General features: G+C 35.3%; 1 protein-coding gene across 1 annotated transcript in view; it reads right to left on the reverse strand.

Annotated features, from left to right (window-relative positions):
* LOC144972729 (orexin/Hypocretin receptor type 1-like) overlaps positions 1 to 18,987 on the reverse strand; it is a 77,895-nt gene extending 58,908 nt beyond the window's left edge. Inside the window, exon 1 of the mRNA XM_078914311.1 lies at positions 17,630 to 18,987. Within this exon, the coding sequence (XP_078770437.1) occupies positions 17,630 to 18,046 (417 nt within the window). The 5' untranslated portion in view covers positions 18,047 to 18,987. The remainder of the gene's footprint in view (positions 1 to 17,629) is intronic.
* Between the last annotated feature and the right edge of the window lie 1,519 nt (positions 18,988 to 20,506).

The raw sequence follows: 20,506 nt of genomic DNA on the forward strand, positions 1-20,506 counted from the left end.
CTCCAATTATTCCAACCTGCCTCGATCCTCTTCTTAATCGCCATCTCATTGCCCCTTCTCCTTGTACAGTTGCTCCTAAATATTTAATTTGGTTTGTCTCCGGTACATCCCCCTCTCCTAGCTTTCTTTGCGGTCCAATGCACAAATACTATGTCTTCGATCTTCTTATTCTTCTTTCCCCTCATTTCCGGCACTCGTCTCCAGCATCTAGCACTCTAGCTCATTTCCCGCCTTAGCTTTTGTATAATTCGCCGAATCTGTTTTGAAAATACGTCCATTACGATTGCAAACAACTGTGGGCTGAGTGCAGATCCTTGATGTAGTCCTACTCTTACATTGAATGGTTCAGTTGACCCAACAGGTGTCCACTGTCTTACTACCTGCATGCATGTCTTGGATGACTTTGATATATTTCTCTGTTACCCTCTTTTACAGTACCACATGCCTTCTCTTGGGACCCTGTCATAGGCTTTCTCCAGGTCACAATGGATCTCTCCGAGCTTCTCTCTATACTTCTTTGCGGTCATTTATAAAGCAAATACAGCATCTGTTGTACTTTTACCAGCATCGAATCCAAACTGCTCTTCACTTATGTCTTCATCTTTTCTAATCCTCTTATCGATTACTCTTTCTCATATCTTCATTCAGTGGCTCATCAACTTGATGCCCCTATAGTTGCCGCATTCTTGAATATTTCCCTTACTTTTGAATATGAGGATCAACCCTCTTCCTATCCATTTGCTGTAGGATGTAAAATGAATACCTGGTCTCTGTCTAAAAAATGTAATAAAGCCTAACATGTTAAGGCTTGATTTTAGCTAAGGATCCCTTGTAAAGCGCTTTAAGGGGATGTTGCCCTATAATATAAATGTTCATATTCCTTTTCGGTAACACGATGACATTATACAGTTTGGCTATAATTGATAAGATGGCTCATCATGCAAATTCATTATTGTCTGGAGATCACTTGGATCTCATCATGCACGCCATTGTTTCCATGGAAACGAATATTAAAGAATGTAAGCTATTATTGTTTTTACCATTTGGATCAAACCAAAGGAGAGAAAACATGTCATCGATAAAAAAGATCAATACGGAAAGGTAGATCAATATTTCCAGAAATAAATTTATGAATCCCATTGAATGGGAATAATGTCAGAATTTTTATTTTTATTTTATTTTTGTAAAACCACTTTTATAATGCAATCGTCATATAAAGCGGACTTGCAACGGAAATTTAGGTAGAGATTTGCTTTAACAATTTCGTAAAGATAAGAAGCACGTGTACTTTTTTTAGTATTTTTTTTTTTGGGGGGGGGGGGGGGGGTAATCCTATGCGCACATAATTTAGCAAATACGTACACTTCAAGGTAATCATAATCCAAGCACTTTTAAAAATATAAAACAAACAAACTATAGGAAAGAAAGGGTCAATACAAAAACCCAATTTATTCATGAAAAAAATTCTCACTCAGTATGACTGGCATCGTAAACGGGCTAATAAAATTTATAATCTGTCTTAACTCGAGGTTTCCTCATTACTTGTCTAGATAATGGAACGTTGGAATAAATAGAAACCAGATCAAATGTGCAATTAAAACGACATAAAAACAAACATACAAAGATTCAAAGAAACAACAGACCCACGCGTTCAAACACAATTTCAAACATGAATATATGTAATATATAGAGAGAGAGGAGACGGAGGGGAAGGGGAAGATTAGAAATAAAAAATGAAATAGGGAAAAAGAATGTTAGAAATAGAGAGGAAAGGGATTAGAATAGAGACACATGAAATGTTGTTTCACGCATGTCCCTTTTCATCTTAGCTGCTCTATTTCGGCTCGTACAAGAAAACCTTAACAGCTTTAAAACAGATCTGTAAACCATTAGTTCACATGACGCAAAAATAAAAGAAACTTTGTCACTGTCACGTTAATTAATGGTTTACTGGTTTATTTTTAGAATCCTTTTAGGTCGTATAGAGCAGCTTAAAGGACAAGGAGCTTGCGTAAATTAACAGTTTTGTCTTTTTTTGTTTAAATGTTTTAAAAATAAATATATATTTATTTTTAAGCTGTATATTAGGTCACTGCGTGCTAAAATCCTGTCCAAAATCAGACAAAGCTGTATTTATCTCGACAACAGAATTTAGCTAGCATAATAAAGTCATGAACTCATCGCTTCATACCACTTGAGCATTATCGTTTGCCTACCAGAATTAAATATCCGCTGTTTATTTATGTATTTATTTATCTTTTTTTTTCTTTTTTTTTGAATTATGAATATAATGTCTGTGATTCGATTTTACCTTCTTCTCTTTGCTTTCTTATACCACTCCTCCGAGACTGCATCAGGGTAATAGTATTTCTGTAGTTAATCCCCCAGGTCTAGCGGCATCTATAGTATGTCCTAGACCAGGTCCAATTTGACAGTTTTAGCATCTAAGATTAATGCCCCCCCCCCCCCCCCCCCGGCTCCTCTTTCCAACTAAACACCAAAGTTTTCAGTTTCGTACCTCATTTCTCTTTTATTCATTTTTAAAATCATAAATATATATTTATGTATGTATGTGTGTATGCGTGTGTGTGTGTGTATGTGTGTGTGTGTGTGTGCTCGTATGTGTGTGTATGTATCCCCATGAGCATTAGATTGTAACTTACCCTAATGTTCAGCCCAACCCAGCGGATATAAATCAAGATTAATAACATTGTCATTGTTATTAATTGATATTTATCTATTTTTTGGAGGCAAACCACCCATATGATACTTTAAGATCTGTGCCAGGACAACACAAATCCGATCAGTTTGAATCCTTTCAAAAACGATCGCATAATTTTGGGGCGAACCGCTTGTTTGAGATTCAATTTTAAACTTAATTCAAATTAAAAATAATATAAATGCCTTCAGTTAAGGAGAGTGAGCTTTGTTTTGTCTATTAAAAAATACATAGGCTACTAAAAATATGTCTTTGAACTCAATTTAATACATCTGAATTATTACACATAATACCTATTTGACACGATTGATCACGTATTAAGTTGGACTGTACTCACAGCAAGAACTTGATAACTTACCTATCCGAACCAGCGACCATCTGAGCTCTAGCCTGTCGGTCTGGATGCCCAAAGAAAAAGGACGGCATGCGGGCGAAAATAGGTCCTATATGGATACAAAACATGGTTACTAACTCTTATCAACAACTGTGTTGAATCGTGCCCAAAACCAAAGCTTTGGCGACAAGCAAGAGTGGTAGCATTACTTAGACCTGGAAAAGACCCAAATAGTAGCAAGAGCTACAGACCAATATTCCTCCTCTGCATACTGTACAAAGTATATGAGAGCATGGTACTAGCCAGGATTTACCACACAGTAGAAGAACATCTGTTACCTGACCAAGCTGGATTCCGCCCTGGAAGATCATACTCCTGAACTTGACACAATACATCGAAGATGGCTATGAGAACAAACAAATTACAGCGGCTGTGTTCGTGGACCTGACAGCTGCTGCCTGTGATACAGTAAATTACAGGAAACTGCTCCTTAAATTTGCAAGGTTAACTCGTAACACAAAAGTAGTTGCGATAATAAAATCCCTTATGTCAAACCGTCGCTTTTTTGTGGAAATGGATGGGAAGACAAGCAGATCACAAAAAATGGACTATCCTTTTCAACATTTATACCACCGACTGTGTCTTGCATCCCGGGCCTCTGATTTCAAGACCATTGAAGAGAGATTAACCGACGCCCTGAAGACACTCTCTCAGTATTATTTAAAGAACTCACAAAATGCCAACCCAGGAAAAACTCAAGTGTGTGCCTTCCATTTAAAAAACCACCAAGCCAACAGGAAACTGAACATCTCCGTGAATAGGAACATATTGGAGAACAACACATTCACAGTGTACCTCGGTGTCACCTAAGACCGCATACTGTCCTTCTCTCAGCACACAAAGAAAACAAAAGCATAGGTTGCCACAAGAAACAACCTCCTAAGAAAACTGGCAAACACTACATGGGGAGCAATCCAAAAACAGTCAGGACAACTGCACTAGCCCTCTACTATTCATCAGCCGAATACGCCTCCCCAGTGTGGGCAAGATCTTGCCATGCCAAAAATATTGACCCTGAGCTACATAATACCTGCCGGATCATTACGGGTAACTTGAAACCGACTGCAGTTCCAGTCCTCCATCGGGTGGCTGGGATTGCACCTTCCCACATTCGAAGAGCCACTGCTTCCAAAGCCCAGAAATATATACAGGCACCCCCTCCATGACCACAACCCAACGACAAGTAGACTGAAGTCGAGAAAGAGCTGCTGGACGGAAGAAAGCATCAACTCTGACCATGCAGCTGTATACATACTTTCCACAGGGAGGGAGTGGGACAATCATGCAAATGAAGCTGTTGAAGATCCGAGAGAAGAACTGCCCTACGAAATGAGCTCCCCAGGAATGAATGGGTAACACTAAACAGAGCACGGGCAAAAATTAGGAGAACAGCTGGAAGCATGAAAAAGTTGGGGTGTGTACATGTGGATGACCAGAGCAGGTGATGGAGCACATACTTAGAGAATGCCAGGATGGGCCCAGCTACACTGACCATGACATAAGAGTGGGTTCGGTGTTGGAGCGGCAAGCTATGATGATTATGATCATCATCATCATCATTATTATTTTTGCCATTTTATTGTTATAGTATCATTATTACGCTTTCTGGGACATGTGTGGAGAAGAGACGGAATAGAAAAGTTGGTAACATCTGGGATGATCGAAGGACAGAGAGATAGAGGAAGACAAAGAATGACTTATCTAAATAACCTAAGAATGGCCAAATTGACAAATGCAACACAGATTTCATGCGAACCGCAGAGGATCGTGATTCGTGGAGACAGCTGACCGGCAACGTGCTCAAGAGCACAAGCCACGATGGATGATGATGATCATTATTAATATTATCAATATTATTAAAAGAATTAGCCCAAGTTACGAAATAGACGTTAACGAATCCCTTGGTACGTATTGCCATATCGAATGTCGATATAAATCGTTTTTCGCGAAATTCCCATTTAGAAATTTAGGTAGCTTCGTGTAGCTATGTGGCCTTATGATATGGCACTCGCTTCCGGATCGGACAGTCCTGGGTTCGAGCCTCGCTCGACGCATAGTTGAGTCCATAGAAAAGAACCTTTACTCACATTCTCCCACCCTACTCAGCTGTAAAATGAGTACTTGGCCGTTAACAGCGAGAAAATGGTAATATCGCCTAACAGGCGTCATGTCACTTCCTAAATGTTAAGTGTTGCCGTTGGCCAAGGACCCCTTGTAAAGCGTTTTGAGCATGTTTATTAGATATTGCGCAATATATAAGCTCAACTTCGTTTGTTTTTTATCATTAAAAATATAAACGTGCCACTGGCACTTTGTATTGCAATAATATCCCTACAACAACTAGAAAAATTTCTCATGTAAAACGTTTTTTCAATACTTCAATTATAGTTAACTTCCAATAATAGAATCAAGTACGGTAACTATTTTAAAATTTGTTAGGATTTTTCTATAATAGCATTTGAGCGTTCTATGTTTAGCTGTCATATGATCTTACATTCATTTGTATATGATATATATTAATTTCATGATGATGATGATGATGATGATGATCATCATCATCATCATCGTCATCATCATCATCATCATTATGATCATGATCATCATCATTATCATCATCATCATCATCATCACCATCATCATCATCATCATCATCACCATTATCATTATCATCACAATCATCACTATCAATATCAATCTTCTATTTATATCATTCACGATATCATCATAGGGTCAATGATAAGAAAACGTAGAAAGCCATACATCATTAGAAGGCAATTTTCGCTATGAAAATATGTTATGAAAAACATCGCAATTATTTCCCGCTTGAGGCATTCCATTTCCGGTGAATTAATTCCACGACTTGATTGAGCTGTTGTTGAATATGTGCAAGAGAGTTTCGCCGTTAAAAGAGAAAAAACAAAACGATGTATATATATATATATACGTATGTGTGTGTGTGTGTGTGTGTTTTGGGGTATAAAGAAACGTAATAAACACTCCAAATTTTGCAATATCGAGTTCTCTTTTATCTGGGTTTCACCAATAGAAATAACACAATTTGTTCTGCTATTATGCCTTGCCTATCTGACAATTTTTCGTAATTCAGGCAATTCTTGTAATCATGAAACGATGTATTAAACCTAACTATTATTGGTCTCAATATTGTATTGGAAATAAGCTCAAACCAACATAAAATATTTTCCATAATAACTATATTTTTAGGATATCAATCAGTCCTTCAAATATTCTGTATTTTGCCGGGATGAATTAGATTCCAAACATTCAATTTAGATTTAGATTTGTTAGAACTACAAAATACTAAGACTTAAGTAGTTCGACAAACAACAATCTAATTCTTCAACAGGGTATAAAACAAACAAGCACAATATTATTTGAAGGTCTGATAACCGAAGGAAATTATGGGTTTGAGTTAAAAATTGTTGTAATGGATAATATGGAGAGTAAATCTATTACACCTAAGAGGCCAGAACAATTTGGGTTATCAGAACTACCAATAAGTACATGTTGGGCATAACACATTTAATAAACGTTGATAATCTTTACTCAAAGGTCAATTTTCTGTTTGTAATTCACCCAGATCTCATACTGTTTTGTGACAGAAAGTCACACGTTTGCACGCAGTGTAAATTCAAATAATGAAATAAAACTGGATTTTGTTGGTTACGTCAATCTGGCTTGAGACGGAAAACTTAACTTACTGTGGCACTGAAATCAACTTTTAAATCTGGTAAGAATTCAGAATAAGGTTCGTACAATTAAACCCGATTGTATAAAATAAATGATAAATTTATTTCTCGTATTATTATTATTATTATTATTATTATTATTATTATTATTATTATTATTATTATTATTATTATTATTATTATTATTATATTATCATTATTATTATCATTATTATCATTATTATTGTTTTTATTATTATGTTCATTATTATTATCATTATAATTATTATTATTATTATTATCATTATCATTATTATAATTATTATTTTTATTATTATTATTATTATTATTATTATTATTATTATTATTGTTATTATTATTATTATTATTATTATTATTATTATTATTATTATTATTTTGTTAGTTATTATCAAGGTCATTATTATGATAATTATTGCTATTATTATTATTATTATTATTTATTATTATTATTATTATTATTATTATTATCATCATCATTATTATTATTATTATTATTATTATTATTATTATTATTATCATTATTATTATTATTATTATTATTATTATTATTATTATTATTATTATATTATTATTATATTATTATTATTATTATTATCATCATTCTTCTTCTTATTATTATTATAATTATTATTTTTATTATTATTTATTATTATTATTATTATTATTATTATTATATTATTATTATTATTATTATTATTTTTATTATTATTATTATTATTATTATCATTATTATTATTATTATTATTATTATTATTATTATTATTATTATTATTATTATTATTATTACTATTATTATCATTATTTATCATTATTGTCAGCGACGATGAGATGGTGGAGAAAATTATTTTTCTAAATTAAAATGGGGAAAAGTAGGAAAAAAACTTTTATATTTCAGTTTCTTTTTTATGTCAGACTTTGATGAAGAAACGATTGTACCTCTGAATCATTTCCATTTCCCTACTTTTGTTAGTATATTGCGACCCTAGCATTCACAGGCAGCCATTATCCCCTCCCCTACCTCGATTTCCTGGCGACAAAGAAAATGTATAAGATCGACAGCGTCAAAATATTATATCGGGTTAAATGGATGCTATAGAGTTAAAATGACCAGAAATATAAAAATTGGGGCCTATTCACTATACAATCCAGGTAGGCACATTCTTTTTCTATTAAACAACTATACTTATCCCGATTTTCATAGTTAGAATGACAAGGAATATAATATTTTGGATAAATTAACTTTATAAAACTGGGTTCATTCTCCTATATAAAACAAATAGATGCATCCTAATTTTCATATTAAGAACGAAGAAGTATGGAAAAGATCACAGCAGAAACCAGTGGGAGAGAAACTAGGAAGAAGACGATGGTGATGGATTGGACACACCCTTAGAAAGAATGACTCCACGATCACAAAGAAAGTATTGGACTGGATTCCTCAGGCAGGGCAAAAGATCAAGGGGAAGGTCACGGGAACATGGAGAAGATTTAAAGAATCTGATACGCAGAGAAGTGATAAGAAATGGAACAATATTTTTTAAAAGTTAGCTCAGGATAGAGAAGGACTTAAACTGTTTGTCTTTGGCCTATACCCTGACCCAGGGTGAAAAAGACAATGATGATGATGATAAATTTCATATCATTTAAATTCAATTTTCAACATCAATATCACGCTGACATAATACCCTTTGGAGACGGCCGGTTACAGACCTGTTAGAATGACATCGTAAACTATCAGCAGCACCAAATATCCCTCCCCCAAAAAATAGAAGCAAACGGTTGGAAAAATTAATTAAGATTGAGCTTTAAGGGGCGGTTTGGGTCTAATTATTAGGAAAATCCTTCAAAAATTTGATTTTGAGATTTTGGTGGAAAATGATAATTTATTATCTTAGAAATAATATAATTGAAGTCCAAATTCTTAAAGTAGACTATAAAGGCACGAAATACACAGTCGAAAATGGTACAGGTAGTAAGAAATGTGTGAAAAACGGGAAGCCATTTTGCTATTTTCTCAATATGTCATTTTTCTAAGGGTATGGGAAACTGTGTCAAACGTTTCTCAGGATCTATTCAATGAAATTGTCTGAACTTTTCCACAGTTATGACAGAGATAATGTATTGTGTCACCATAGAGAGATATTTTTGATAAGATTTGTGAATTTTAAATTATAATCCTAAATCTGAATTTTTTACATCAATTTTGTCATAAAATTTTGATTCTCAACTTTGTAATGATCTAATAAAAATTCCATAAGCTAAAGCCGTAAAATCTCTCTATGGTGACACACTATGGTACAATGTTGACAAGAGGGAAGAATATGGAGGTCATTCCTTCATTAGTTTTTGTGGAACGTTTGCCACAAGATTGTTATATTTTTTTATGTCAGACCCCCAAATTAGATCGCACAATGGGTATCAACACAGATAATTAAAATTTTTCACCATAAATGTTGTTTTTTTAACCTATATTGATGATACAGAATGATTAAAACCGCCCAATATAGGTAATTCATTTTTTTTTAGAAAAGACCCAAACCGCCCTTTAAATTGAGCATTTTATATACCGAAATATTCACTAAACATGCTCAAAGCGCTTTACATTGTGTCCCTGGCCAACAGCAACACGTAACATGTAGAACGAGACATGACGCCTGTTTGGTGATTTACAATGTTTTCCGACAGCGACAACGCTATTAACGGTCAGGTACTCATTTTACACCTGAGTACGGTGAGAGAATGTGAGTAAAGAGTCTTTTCGAAGGACTCAGCTATGCGCCGAGCGAGGCTCGAACCCAGGACTTTCCGATCCGAAAGCGAGTGTCATACCACAAGATCACATAGCCGCACAAGATGAGTTGCATGCCACGCCACAATATGTTCGCCCTAGTGATCTTCATTTATCAAAGCCTTGATTGCTTTGCTTGATTGATTGGTCCACATGTCACATCCGTTTCCGTCTGCATGTCAGGATATCAAATTTGGTAATGCCTTAAACAAAATGTTTATGTTTTTACTTCCCATATCTCTGGCCGATCATCTTAAATTGGTAATTATTATGCTGGGGATGAACCAGGTGTGCACGTATTTGCAAGTCTGATAACTGATCGAAAATATTGGCCTGATTTGATATTCTTGTAATGGACAATATTTTGCGTTTGTTAAAGAGTATTTCCATTACAACAATGAGCCCAGAACAAGTTGGGTTGTCGGGCCCGCTAATAAGTAAACGGATGAACCTGATTCACAAAATTCCATTTTAAGCTTAACTTTTAAAATATTAGAGTAAAGGACTTCTTTAAGCAGATTGAGCTTTATCTCTCAAGATAAATAAAGCTTTAGTTATTTTTTTTTATTCTTGTCATTTTAAAACCTTAACTGTTTTCTTCATCCTTAAGTAGGGAATACAATATGAAAACAACAGTATATGCAAGGTTGACAATGAACAAGTTGGTGACAGTCTGCACATGTTTGGATCACGAATGAGTGACAAATTATGGAGCAGACACTGGTGTTAGACAAATTTCTCTCCCCTCCTCAATGTCATATTCGCTCTCTCCCACCTTCATTTTCTCTCCCCTCCTCTCTCTCTCTCTCTCTCTCTCTCTCTCTCTCTCTCTCTCTCTCTCTCTCTCTTTCTTTCTCTTTCTCTCTCTCTCTATGTGTGTGTGTGTGGGGGGGGGTGGGTGTTTGTGGGGGTGTTTGTGTATGTATCTTGCCAATGCAGTTATTGATCGAATGGTGATTTTAGCGGTGTAGCCAATATCAAAGGATATTATTATTGTATAGAATCTTGAAAGCGAAAATGAATATCTAAGCCATGATATAATTTGACTATCTCTACGTGACTAGATCATCCACTGAGCAATCTAACCTACTCACTGCAATGTTCAATCAAGGTACTTCATACAATTTTGACAGTGGAATCACTTCAATGACAGTGATAAACTAGGCGTCATTCTAGTACGAGAACATGTTCTCAAATAGCCAAACTTCATTAGTACTGGCATCTCCATTACGGATTTGCCCTTAGTTCATTCTGTATCATGCAGAATAGGCTTCGACAGTCGTGACGTCACTTCCCTTGTAATGACGCATAGTAACTTAGTAACTGGTTCTAAACTTTCGGAACAATGGCGGACGCCCTTACAAACTCCTTCTCCGACGTGCATAAGAGTGTATCCAGATGAGAAAAACATTATAAATCTAATCATGTTTTGACTTTTATAAATTCTGATCACGTGACATGTGAAAAAGTCCTAGCCAGCATGAAGAATAAAAAGTACCGATTTCTTTGTCTGGAGCCTGGTTGCTCGTTGCTATGCGGACGTGACATCAGACTATTGAATCCAATTACCAGTTGTCCAATGTTGCAACTAGTGTGGAGACCAGATGGTCGAATGGCTGATGTATTTGCACCAACACCAGGAATTCTAGATTCGAGCCCTCGGACCTGTTTATTTCATTGGACACGAAACTTTGTCCTTGCAACTTCGGCTAACGCATGCTTTATTCGACATAGTCACTGTAAACAATCCTTTCCTTATGATAAACAAAGTAATTCCAATCAAAGAAAGTGAAAAAAGGTTTATCGAGCTTATAGCATAGCCGTACGCGACTATGCATCTGAAAGTTTGGGTTCAATCCCGGTTCACAGAATCCGATTTGTTCTTGAATATAAGAACTAATAATGGCACAAATGCTACTGTTAAATGGATTCTACGTATTTTATTGTTGATTGTATTATAATAGTCAGATTTTTTATTAATGGCGCGTGTTTTTCTGGTTATTCTCAGCTATCCCTCTATCAAAAGTTGTACAAAAATTTGTTTCAACCTCTGAATCAATTTGTCTTAACTGAATCTATATTTTGGACCGTATTGATGTCATATTTAAAAAGTTTTCTTCTTTAAGACCTATAAAAAAATATTAAAACAGCTGACATAAAATGGGAGATTTTACAGAATAAAAAATGAAAACAAGTTAAGCACCACAAAGTGTGAATGAATTTATCGTATTTCCAAAAAATCTTGTGCTGACGTAGTGATTATGAGTTCACGTCATACTTCTTTACAAATAATAACAATTCGCTTTAAGTGTTATAAACTGATGTAGTTTGTATTACATTTTGAATTTATTATTTATGGCATATTATCTACGCATGTCGCAATTACCAAAGACTGATATGAAATCTCTCACTTTAAATCATTTGAAATAGTCATTGTATACTCAATATTGTCAAATTAACAAGCACTGTTTATTTAACTTTGACAAATTTGTGTCTATGCATGAACGGTTCACAGGGCCTTTAAAGGTTTTAAAAACATATTAGAACACGATACAGCGCGGAATCTCTATCGGTTCCACTCTCGTAAAGCTGCGAAAAGAAGTCTTCTTGTATCTATCGATACGTCATTAAAGAGGACAGCAATGGTTTTTGGAATTTTACAAATCAACGACAGAGAGATCACCAATGAAGAACGAAGTGGCAGGAAAAGGATCATAGACAACTTTGATATGGATATCATCCAAAGATGTATGGGTTAGCGTAAATATACATCCGAAAAAGTTTTGGACGTCTGATTATTCAAACAGAAAAAGGCCCATGGGACCTGGACAGAGAATCATTGCTATTCTTGCAGATGGTGATGAACCTGGATATTTAAAGGATGCCATCTCATTTTTTCTTCTCTGCATCATCTGGAATATTATTCTGGGGTCAATGCAAAGGTGTTTTAAGACTGACTAAATATCGTTTGCTGCCCTCCATTGAAGCACCCAGCTCTATTGTATTGGACAACGCTACCATTCGTTGGTCCATGGTCACTTTATGGCTCCAACTTTGACAAATATAAAAGCTGACATGATTTCATGGTTTCAATCAGCAGTATTACCTATTCTGACCATTTATCAAAATGATAACTATACTCCTTAGTAAAAAAATAAAAATAAATGAATCAGAAACATCTTTCAAAGCAGACTGTCTAATCAGGGAGTTTTGACATGAAGTTGCGCGACATCCCCCATATCACTATGAGCGCAATCCAATCGAGGTCATTGGGCCTAAGTAGAGGGAAAGATTGAGAGGAGGAACACCAAATTTACTCTCACCGACGAGGCAATAAATGAAAACAAAGAGTAGACTGAGAAAAAGCATGCCTCAACTTTCGCAAACTAGAGGAATATTACATTTCATTGGATAGAGTGATGCTCGGAATCTTCTGTAGTCTTTTCATTTCTCCTTCTCATCATCCTCGTCATCAGCCTGCTGATTGGTGTGTCCAGTATTTCTTGGTGGTGGTGGTGGTGGTGGTGGATGTTGTTGTTGTTGTTATTGTTGAACACATATTTGTGGAGACACTTTCTCACAATTGATGAATTTTTCCTTTAGACCAGTCTACATACATTTATGTAATCCTCTTTGACATAAACACAAGCTATTTCTCAAACTATTGCAATCAAAATTATATTGGAAGCGCGTTATGTTCAGTTTCGTTTGTATTCACCAGTAATGTGTATTGATAGTTATAAAATGTAGATGTCTGATAGTTAATAATTGCCATTCGTTGCTTCATATTCAAATACTGTACGTATATCGTTTAAGCTTCAATTAACCGAACACTCCAGTTTAACTAATTCCTTCAAAATGGATATATGCGGAAAATTCATAATTTTGGAAATGTAAATCTTCTATGAGTTCCGATCCTCACCTGTTATCGATTTTGATATAGCTGTAAAAAACGAAATGCTATCCTATTGTTTTAAAATTCATGAAAAAAAATTTTTTTTTATTAAGACAAATTGATTCAGAGGTTCATACAAGTTTTTGCAGCTATGCATCGGAGGGCAGCTGAGAAAAAGAAGAAAAACACGCGCCATTTATTTAATATCTGACTATAGTTGTTGACTGAAGACAGGTCTTGAGTCTGGAATTTTCTTTTTGGTTTTAGTTTAGTATTAAATTGTTGACTTAATTTCTGTTCAATAGTTAAAGAAAAATGAAGCAACCATGACATATTTTTTTGTGGTATGTTGGTATAGCTAAAGATCGTCTAGCTTATACAATAGTAGGGGGAATTAGGTCCAAAAAATCCTTGAATTGTGCAAACAGGGTTGAAAGCATGAAAATTACATATGTTGTAGAATATGAAAAACCCTATAATTTATGATATAGAACCACTCTGAGAGATCAGTATTAGTTGAGATACAAGGTTTTTAAGATTAGAAAATTTTGACATGGACGACAATAATTTCTTTCATTTTTATTGTGTAAACATTCGAGGCAAGCCGACCAAAGGTTGTTTTTCGTCATCCTTTGGATTCCCATTGGTGACTATTTTTAGCGTCGAAGCGGATGTTTTCCTTTCCCTTTACTTTCGATTCACGAACCATACAAATTATTTAATCGTAAATACTATTCAATTTCACTTGTTTTAAAGGACGTCTAGCGAGCAATATTCTATAATATGAGATTTTTTCTGCATCTGATTTAATAAGTATAATCAATTGCTCTAAAACGGACGGGCAGACGGGAAGATGAGCAAAACAGACTTGCAGAACACAGCTCAATAAATGCCGATAACCGGTGTTGACAAAGGACAGTGCTCCTTCTCCCCTACTCCTGTTTTCTGTTCTTTCTAAAAATACTGCAATAATCATTTTACGTGAGTTAAAACCTATTTCAGTCAAACTTGATGACAGTAAAGAGTAAGCATACCACTTCCATTGCTATAATTATCATCATTATCATCATCATCATTAACCATTATGATGCTGTATTGTGGCAAGTTATTTACTTTACGTTATTTACCGTTTATAATGTCCCTCTAAGTCGAGGAGGTATGACAAAGGACAAGGCTATGAAACTCTTTTTGAAGATTTAACACAATTCAATTCTTTGGTTTGTGATGAAAACAAGATGGATGTATCTATGTTTTTAATTCATTATAAAGAAATGAGATTATTGAAAGCTTAAAACAAAATGATGCTAAGTGGCATAAGTATTGTCGTGTAAAATTTAATGCCAACAAAATTAGGCGATTAGAATTAAAGAAATCTAAAAGAATTGCCATACAAGAATTCCAAACTTCGTCATTTGACTTGGAGGAGTCACCGAATGAATATATTTCGCAACCCACGAGAATAATGAGACAACGTTCAAAATTAGAGATTGGCTATAATAAACAAAAGTGCTTTATTTTGTAAAAACATAGCATCGGGAGTACTCAATTCTGTAATGACAACAGATATGGAAGAAAATATTCGTGAAATATCGTTATCTATAAAAGATTCTGATATGTTGTCATTTATGGCCGGAGGAGATTTAGTCGCTCAGGAGGCACACTACCGCCCTATACCATAAAATTTGTCATGCACGATACTTTTAAAAAAACAAGGTTTAAAAGATGTCACTGCTGATGATAATCATGATGTCACAGTTCTTGAAAGAAGTCGAGCTTTTGCTAACATTATATCTTTTATAGAAGAGAACCCTGCAACAAATGCGACGATCGACATGAACCACTGTGAAGCTTATTTCCAGAATTGTCAAAAATGTCCCAAAAACTCATCAAATGTTCATGTAAAAGAGAATGTATTGGCACCCGATGCAAGTGTTTAAGGTCCCGTTTTGCCTTGCACGGACTTGTGTAGATGAAGGGTGTGTTTGTATGGGGTGGGGGTGGGGGTGGGGGGGGGGGGGGGGGGGGGGGTGTTAGGTCAGTACAGTAATGAGTAAAATTCTCTCTCTCTCTCTCTCTTCCTCTCTCTCTCCGTCTCTCCCGCTCACTCCCTCTCCCCCCTCTCCCTCCTCTCCCTCCTCTCCCTATTTTATCTTCTAGTTAGGTTAGTACAGTAATGAGTAAAATTCTCTCTCTCTCTCTCTCTCTCTCTCTCTCTCTCTCTCTCTCTTCCTCTCTCTCTCCGTCTCTCCCGCTCACTCCCTCTCCTCCCTCTCCCTCCTCTCCCTATTTTATCTTCTAGTTAGGTTAGTACAGTAATGAGTAAAATTATCTCTCTCTTTCTCTCTCTCTCTCTCTCTCTCTCTCTCTCTCTCTCTCTCTCTCTCTCTCTCTCTCTCTCTCTCTCGCTCACTCCCTCTCCCTCCTCTCCCGCTTTTATCTACTAGTTACAACACGAAATAACCATCAGTTAGCTACCGTAAATGGTTACCGGTGTATTTAAAGTTTTAGAACGCACATTTTATTGTCGTGGTTATTTCCTCGGATAAGTAATGCTATATAGGAAAAAATAAAAGTGCTAAAAACGCACTGTTCTGAGAATTTGCCAGAGTGGTTCTATATCAGGTGTTATTTATACGGGTCATAGCTACCTATATGCCAATTTTCAGGATTTCAACCCCAATGTACACGGTTTTAGCCTAATTTTCCCTAATACAATGAATATGAAGAAAATATATACTTTTACGCAGTTATTTCCCTTGTTTAATATAGCTGTAATAGGTAAAATCTAAGGCCTTAAACCGATACGTTATGATTGATTGCCAGAGTGGTTCTATATCAGATGTTTTTTCTATGGGTCTTAGCAAACTGTATGCAAATTTTCATGCTTTCAACCCGAATTTGCACGGTTTTAGCCTAATTCCCCCTACTACAAGTAGATACTGTTATTCCAAAATGTCGAAATAGGAAGAAATCAACAAATACTAACAATATCAGGGTTTTTTTCAAATTTTTGATTATGCTTGCATTAAAAAGTTAGCTTTTAAATTCCATTCTAAATACAGACCATTAATTTAAAATACACAGAAAAAAAAAAGAACTTGACATTTTATATAGCGCAGAATCCACTAAACTTGCTCAAAGCGCTACAGAGATCCCTGAGCAACAGTAATACGTAACATGTGGAACGGGACATGACGCCTCTTAGACAATATTGCTATCTTTTCCGACAGAGACAACGCTGTTACCGGTCAGGTACTCATTTCACACCTGAGTACGGTGAGCGAATGTGAGAAAAGAGTATTTTCCAAGGTCTCAACTATAAGCCGAGCGAGTCTCGAACCCAGGACGTTACGATCCGAAAGCGATTGTCATACCAAAAGACCAAAATATAGCCACAGTAGAGAATAGCAATTTTAAGTAACCGTTTTTACTAGCGGGATTTACTTCCCGCAACTAAATTAATGCATAATGATAATGCATCTCAAAGTAAAAAACGGAACATACAGATAATATCAATAGGCAAGTTGATAATGAAGAAGGGAACTGGGGTAAAGGAAGGAAGAGAAAGTGAAAGAATATGAAAAAAAGAGAAGAAGAAAGGGAAGAAGAGGGAACAGTTGTTGTAGTAGTAGATGTTGGTGTTATAGCAGCAGCAGCAATCGTAGTAGTAGTTGTAGTCGTTGTAGAAGTAGTAGTAGTAGTAGTAGTAGTAGTAGTAGTAGTAGTAGTAGTAGTAGTAGTAGTAGTAGTAGTTGTAGTAGTAGTGGTGGTGGTGGTGGTAGTTGTACTAGTAAAGAAGAATAAGAATAAGAAGAAGAGGAGGAATACGAGGATGAGGAGGAGGAGGAGGAGGAGGAGGGGGAGGAGGGGGTGATAAAAATAAGTAGTAGTAGTAGTAGTAGTAGTAGTAGTAGTAGTAGTAGTAGTAGTAGTAGTAGTAGTAGTAGTAGTAGTAGAAGTTTTAGTAGTAGTAGTAGTAGTAGTAGTAGTAGTAGTAGTAGTAGTAGTAGTAGTAGTAGTAGAAGAAGAAGAAGAAGAAGAAGAAGAAGAAGAAGAAGAAGAAGAAGAAGAAGAAGAAGAAGAAAAATTTAATGAATAGCCTCACCTGAAAGAATATGACGACCTTACACATCACAGCTCCAAGAAACCATGATTCTGTGACTGTCCACAAAATTGTTGCTGGAGAACAAAATATGAGAACAACAGTATCCGCAAAGGCAAGGTTGACAATGAACAAGTTGGTGACAGTCTGCATATGTTTGGATCGAAGCACCACGAGGCACACAAGGATGTTCCCTATCACCCCAATAGTGAATAGGATTATGTGAAGGCAAATAAATAACCACTCCATCGGGTCCGGGAGGATGTAGTCCTGGATGCATTCCACAGCCTTCTCGAAATTGGCACAGACGTCAGGCGAGCAAAGTTCTATACACCGAAGGTAGTCTATGTCTGCGGCTGTCGCGTTTTCAAACGAGACATTAACTGGGTCATTAGTTGAAGATGATGTGGCACTGGTCATTCTCTTTGAGTTGATGAACAATAGGCCAATATGAATAGTATGTATTGTAGAGTTGCTTTTTTTTGGTGCGCTTTTGATATTTATATTTGCTTTTTAATCACACTCAGTTCATGAAGCCTTATTAATGTTGAAGAATGTTGGAATCACGTGATATTTTCAAAGAAAAATGACTGACGATTATACGTTTCAATAAAGATCATCTATGTGCACATTAGAAGCATAAATCAAATAGTTTTGCGCAAGTGTTATTAACATGCTGAATTGGTCAACATAAATTAAAGTTTTAACGTCCCTTCGACATTATTCGGTCACCCTTTGTCCAACGTTATCAATAAAGGCACACTCTAAATATTTTTATATACACAAATTGAACAATGACAGACTGAATCAACTATAAAATTTTATTGAGAAAGATTTTTTTTTAAACTTCTCCAAATATTCTCTAAATTTCAGAAATGTCTTTTATCCGATAGCGTCACGTTCATGAGACAAAGATTTTTTTAAAAATGAGTATTAAAACTCGTCAGATGGAGACTTGATAGAAATGAATAATCAGATGATACGACTCCGTGTTTCTAATGGGAGAAGGGGGCTGTAGATGGATTTCTCCACTCTTCTCCTGATTATTTCTATAAGACAATTAAACAATCAAAACGAAATCCTAGTTAAAGTTATTTTAAAAAGAGTTTCCTAGTTAGAATCCAAAATAAAAATGTGATTCCAAGATAAGCGGATGAGAGCATATCAAATTGAAAATCCAGTCAAATCCTTTTGAATGTCTAATACTTTTCCACTTGCTTTCACATATTTCAATTCCAATAAAATGAGCTTATATCGTTCACGTTTTTCAAGGGAATTTTGTCCCTTTTAAAGTCTTTTTGGTGATGATGGCTACAGTTGTATTTGTAGTCGTTGTAGTACAGCGGTGAATCTTTAGATATCTGTTGAAGAGAAATATAAGATTTAACTAGTGAAAGCTCGTAACGGGCAATCTGCTTAAAGTTATGGAGTGTGAAATACATTGAGTATTTATGGTTAAGATTGGAAGAGATAAGACATACCAATTCATATAATTCAGGAATTATGTTTTTATGGGAATAATGAAAATAAAAGAGTGAACAATTGAGTAGACGGATTGTTTTTTTTTTATTGAACTTTTTCATAGCGCAATTCCCACTAAACCTGATCAAAGCGCTTTACAAAGGGTCCATAGCAAACAGAAACATTTAACATGTAGGCCATGAATGAAATATATGTGACTGGTTCATCACTTAAGGGGTAAAAAGAACAGGTGATGATACAGTACCAATGCATCTAAAATACTGTATGTTGGCGGGGTGGGGCGGGGGGGGGGGGGCGAGGTCTTACATTTTGTGATGAAAAATGATACGTGAATAATTGAATGAAGGAATGAATAAAAGACTAAATAATTTGTTGTTGAATAAATTATTAATGAACAATTCGTTTGAAATGATTAATACGAATGAAGAGGTGACATAATGAATATTAAAGATAGAATAATAATAAATAAATATGTACATTTATAATTATAGATGAGTGGATGAGGATATTTAGATAGATAATTAGATTGATAGATAGATAGATGAATGGATATAGATAGGTAAGAGAGAGAGAGAGAGAGAGAGAGAGAGAGATAGAGAGAGAGAGAGAGAGAGAGAGAGAGAGAGAGAGAGAGAATGCTGATCTACACTTGCGACTCAAATATTATTCATTGATATTAAGTTAATGATTAAGGAACTTTCGTCAAAAAGCAGTAGTTTTTGACATATTTTAGGAGAGTAACTGACCGTATACAAGATGGACTGGGCGAATCTATGGCGACTTCCATAATTTATTACCAAATTATCTCATCTATAAGGCGTTTACCCTGTCATTCAATAACAAGGATTTTTCAAAGAACATATTTCTTAAAGATGTCATGAGAATTTATGTGATATCATTGAAAGGAAATCGCCCCGTGAGTAAACATACAAAGAAAAAGACGTACACGTACAATTGAAAGAGAATTCCCACGTTACATTCGTGTTGAGGTATTAATATCTGTATTATAAAGAGGCGTCTGAAGTTTATCAAATAAATGTTATCGTTTGTTCCTCCGAGTATCAAGATAAACAAATACAATTGATGCTTTGCGCTTGGCCAATAATCTCACAACATTCGCTGGCCGGAAATAACGTACCAACACGCAAAACTATGTGTAACTTTGAAATTTCATAGTCTGATTAATGCAGCTTTATGTAAGTATTATGTGGGAGGTAGTGTATTTAATGTCATAAATAATTCATTGCAGTTTCACAATCGTGGCACCACCAATATGTATGATTTGAAGAGAGGTTGATAATTTTCAAATGATTACGGAAAACATCATTAACTGAACATCTTTCTATATAAATCTGTGATTACGTTAGCCAAAAAGCTATTTGATGGGTATCAACATGT

Source organism: Berghia stephanieae, chromosome 5 (genome assembly GCF_034508935.2).
Source record: "Berghia stephanieae isolate SIO BIC M18660-M18661 chromosome 5, UCSD_Bste_1.3, whole genome shotgun sequence".
Lineage (NCBI taxonomy): Eukaryota > Metazoa > Mollusca > Gastropoda > Nudibranchia > Aeolidiidae > Berghia > Berghia stephanieae.